The sequence below is a fragment of the Arachis stenosperma genome, chromosome 3 (genome assembly GCF_014773155.1).
Source record: "Arachis stenosperma cultivar V10309 chromosome 3, arast.V10309.gnm1.PFL2, whole genome shotgun sequence".
Taxonomy (NCBI): domain Eukaryota; kingdom Viridiplantae; phylum Streptophyta; class Magnoliopsida; order Fabales; family Fabaceae; genus Arachis; species Arachis stenosperma.
Window position 1 is genome coordinate 72,133,871 of NC_080379.1, and position 2,946 is coordinate 72,136,816.

Genomic DNA, 2,946 nt, shown 5'->3' on the forward strand with positions numbered 1-2,946 from the left:
CATGCAAAATCAAGAGCAACTTTGAGAGGATGGAGGCTGCAATGGCACAACTGTCATCCCAGATTTCAGGAGCAGTCTCCACCCTCATGGATAGACAAGCACAAACTGACAAAAGGATAGATGCTAATCAAGAGGAATACAAATCAAATCTAAAAAATCAAGGCACAGTAATCTTAAAGTTGGAAGCATAAGTAGGGATTTTATCCAAGCAAATTCCACTTCCCACACACACATTTCCCAGCGATACCATGGCTAACCCAAGGGGGGAATGCAAAGCCATAACTCTAAGAAGTGGGAAGGTTGTAGAGGAAGGAACCCCAAGCAAAGATAATCATGAAGAGGTTGCATCAAAGCATGGGAACGAGGATGAAGGGGAGAGCCCAACTTCACCCCAACCAAAACCAATCTTGAAGCCCTATGTGCCAAAGGCACCATACCCACAAAGACTGAGAAAAGATGGGAAGGATGGCCAGTTCTCTAAGTTCCTAGAGATCTTCAAGAGGTTCCAAATCAACATACCGTTTGCTGATGCATTAGAACAAATGCCACTCTATGCCAAGTTCTTAAAGGAGCTTATAACCAAAAAGAGGAACTGGGAGGCAAAGGAAACCATAGTATTGACTGAGGAATGCAGTGCCATCATACAGAAGAAGCTACCTCAAAAGCTAAAAGACCTAGGGAGTTTTCAAATTCCATGCGTCATAGGGGACATCACTATTGAGAAAGTTTTGTGTGATTTGGAAGCTAGCATAAATCTTATGTCCCTAACCATGATAAGAAGATGAAGATTGAGGAAGCTAAGCCAACAAGAATGGCACTCCAATTGGCTGACAGAAGATTTAAGTTTCCACATGGGGTGGTGGAAGACTTGCTAGTGAAAGTAGGAGAATTCATTTTCCTTGCAGATTTCATTGTGCTGGACTTGGAAGAAAAGGCCAACATGTCAATCATCCTATGAAGACCATTTCTAGCTGCTGCTGGAGCCATCATTAATGTGCAAAAAAGGAAACTAGTCTTGAGATTGCATGAAGAGAAAATGGTCTTCAACGTCTTTAAAGCAATGAGTTACCCCAAAGAATCCATAGGAGAATGCATGCTGGTAGACACCATGGAACAGATAGTTCAAGAAGTCATAGAAGAAGAACAATGTGGAGGAAGCATTGAGCTGGAACAAGCACCTGATGGAGAGCTACCACAAACAACCATGAGGAACTCAATCATACCAACTACCACAGACAACAAAGATGTACAGTCACCAAAACTAGAGCTGAAAGCCTTACTACCCAGCTTAAAATATGCATATCTGGGTGCTAACAACACTTACCCAGTAATCATAAATTCAAGTCTGAGTAAGGAACAAGAAGAGGAACTTATCCAAGTGCTGAGATAACACAATGATGCCATAGGCTGGACACTTACAGATTTAAAGGGAATCATTCCTTCAATATCTATGCATAAGATCTTACATGAAGAGGATGTCAAACCCTCAAGACAACAACAAAGGAGGCTGAACCCAACTATGATTGAAGTGGTTCAGAAAGAAGTGCTGAAATTGTGGCAAGCAGGGGTGATCTACCCCATCTCAGACAGCCCTTGGGTAAGCCCAGTGTAACAACCCTAGTTTTTGAAAATCAAATAATTAGTTGTTTGTGATTTATTTTATTTGTTAATAATTTTATTTTAAGAAAATTATTTTGCTAAAGGTAATTAAATGAAGTTTCATGATAATTGAAGTTTAAATTAATTAGAATTTTTATATAAACTTTATTATATATTTGGTATGATTGAAATTATAATTTTGGCAATTTTAAAATAAGAAAAGCATTGTATAATTTAATTTAAATAAATTCTATTTTAAATGAATTATGTTATTAATTTGAACTCCTAGAAATTAATTTATTAGAAATGATTAGATTGATATTTGTAAATACTTTAAGTTTACAATTTTTATTATAATTGGTTATTTTATAAATTGAAATTAAAGTCTAGTGATAGAAAAATAATGAGAAGTTATATCATTTAATTTGAATAATTAATATTGAGTTTGAACTATATTTTATAATTATATGATTAATATGTTTATTTCATAATTTAAATTAGAAATAATTGATTGAACTTAGCAATATGTTGATAAATAATGTTCCTAAATATTTTTAAGAGAGTATATTTGATTTTAAAATTACTCTATTCTTTAATTTTATAAAAATATCTATTCATATCTATCCATATTACTTTATAAAACCCCTAATTTCTAACCCTAATTTCCCAAATCCCAGAAACCCTAACCCTAATTTCTTATCCCAGCAACCAAACCCCCTCCAACGTAATACATGCTTCAGAAACAGAATATCAGAGAGGGAGAGTGAGGAGTTAGGGGTGAACCAGGGGAAGGGAAATCGGAGAAGAGGGAGCCGCGCCTAACCACCGTCCGCTCTGCCGCTCCTCTCGTCACCATCAGGTCCGTCGTCGCCGTTCGTGGAGCCACGAGGAGCACCGCCGTCGAAGCCACGCCAATCGTCACTGCCCAGTCGTCGCTCTGCCTCCCACCAAGCCCGTTCTGCCGCTAACGTCGCCGAAGGGAGAGCGACCACCAGGAGGAGCCACCGCCGTCCTTGCTCGTCATCCCCCTTGGAGCCGTCGCCGTCAAGGACCAGCGGAGAGAGAGAACGCGTGACGTTCAGGAAGGAGGAAGTTGCCCTGTTTGCGTCGCCATTCGCGCCACCGTTGCTGAGCCATAGCCCCGCCACCGCCGGGTCTCACTGCTGTGCGTCGCCGTTGAAGGCAGAGAGTCACGATGGAGCTCCGTTTTTGCTTCTCTGGTCCGCCGAGAGAGGAGCTCATGGGTGGAGGAAGGCCAGTTGAGGGAGAAAACGCTGTTGAGTGGGGTAAACGCCTCTGCTGTGCTTCTTGGTCACTGGTGATGGAGCCGCGTTGCCGTCACCCCTA

The 2,946-nt window shown here is 40.7% G+C and overlaps 1 protein-coding gene across 1 annotated transcript; it reads left to right on the forward strand.

Moving 5' to 3' along the window:
- Nucleotides 1–248: 248 nt before the first annotated feature.
- Nucleotides 249–785, forward strand: LOC130966253 (uncharacterized). The gene has a single exon (XM_057891041.1). It carries the CDS (start codon nt 249–251, stop codon nt 783–785), a length of 537 nt encoding a protein of 178 aa, XP_057747024.1.
- The last annotated feature ends 2,161 nt before the right edge of the window (nt 786–2,946 follow it).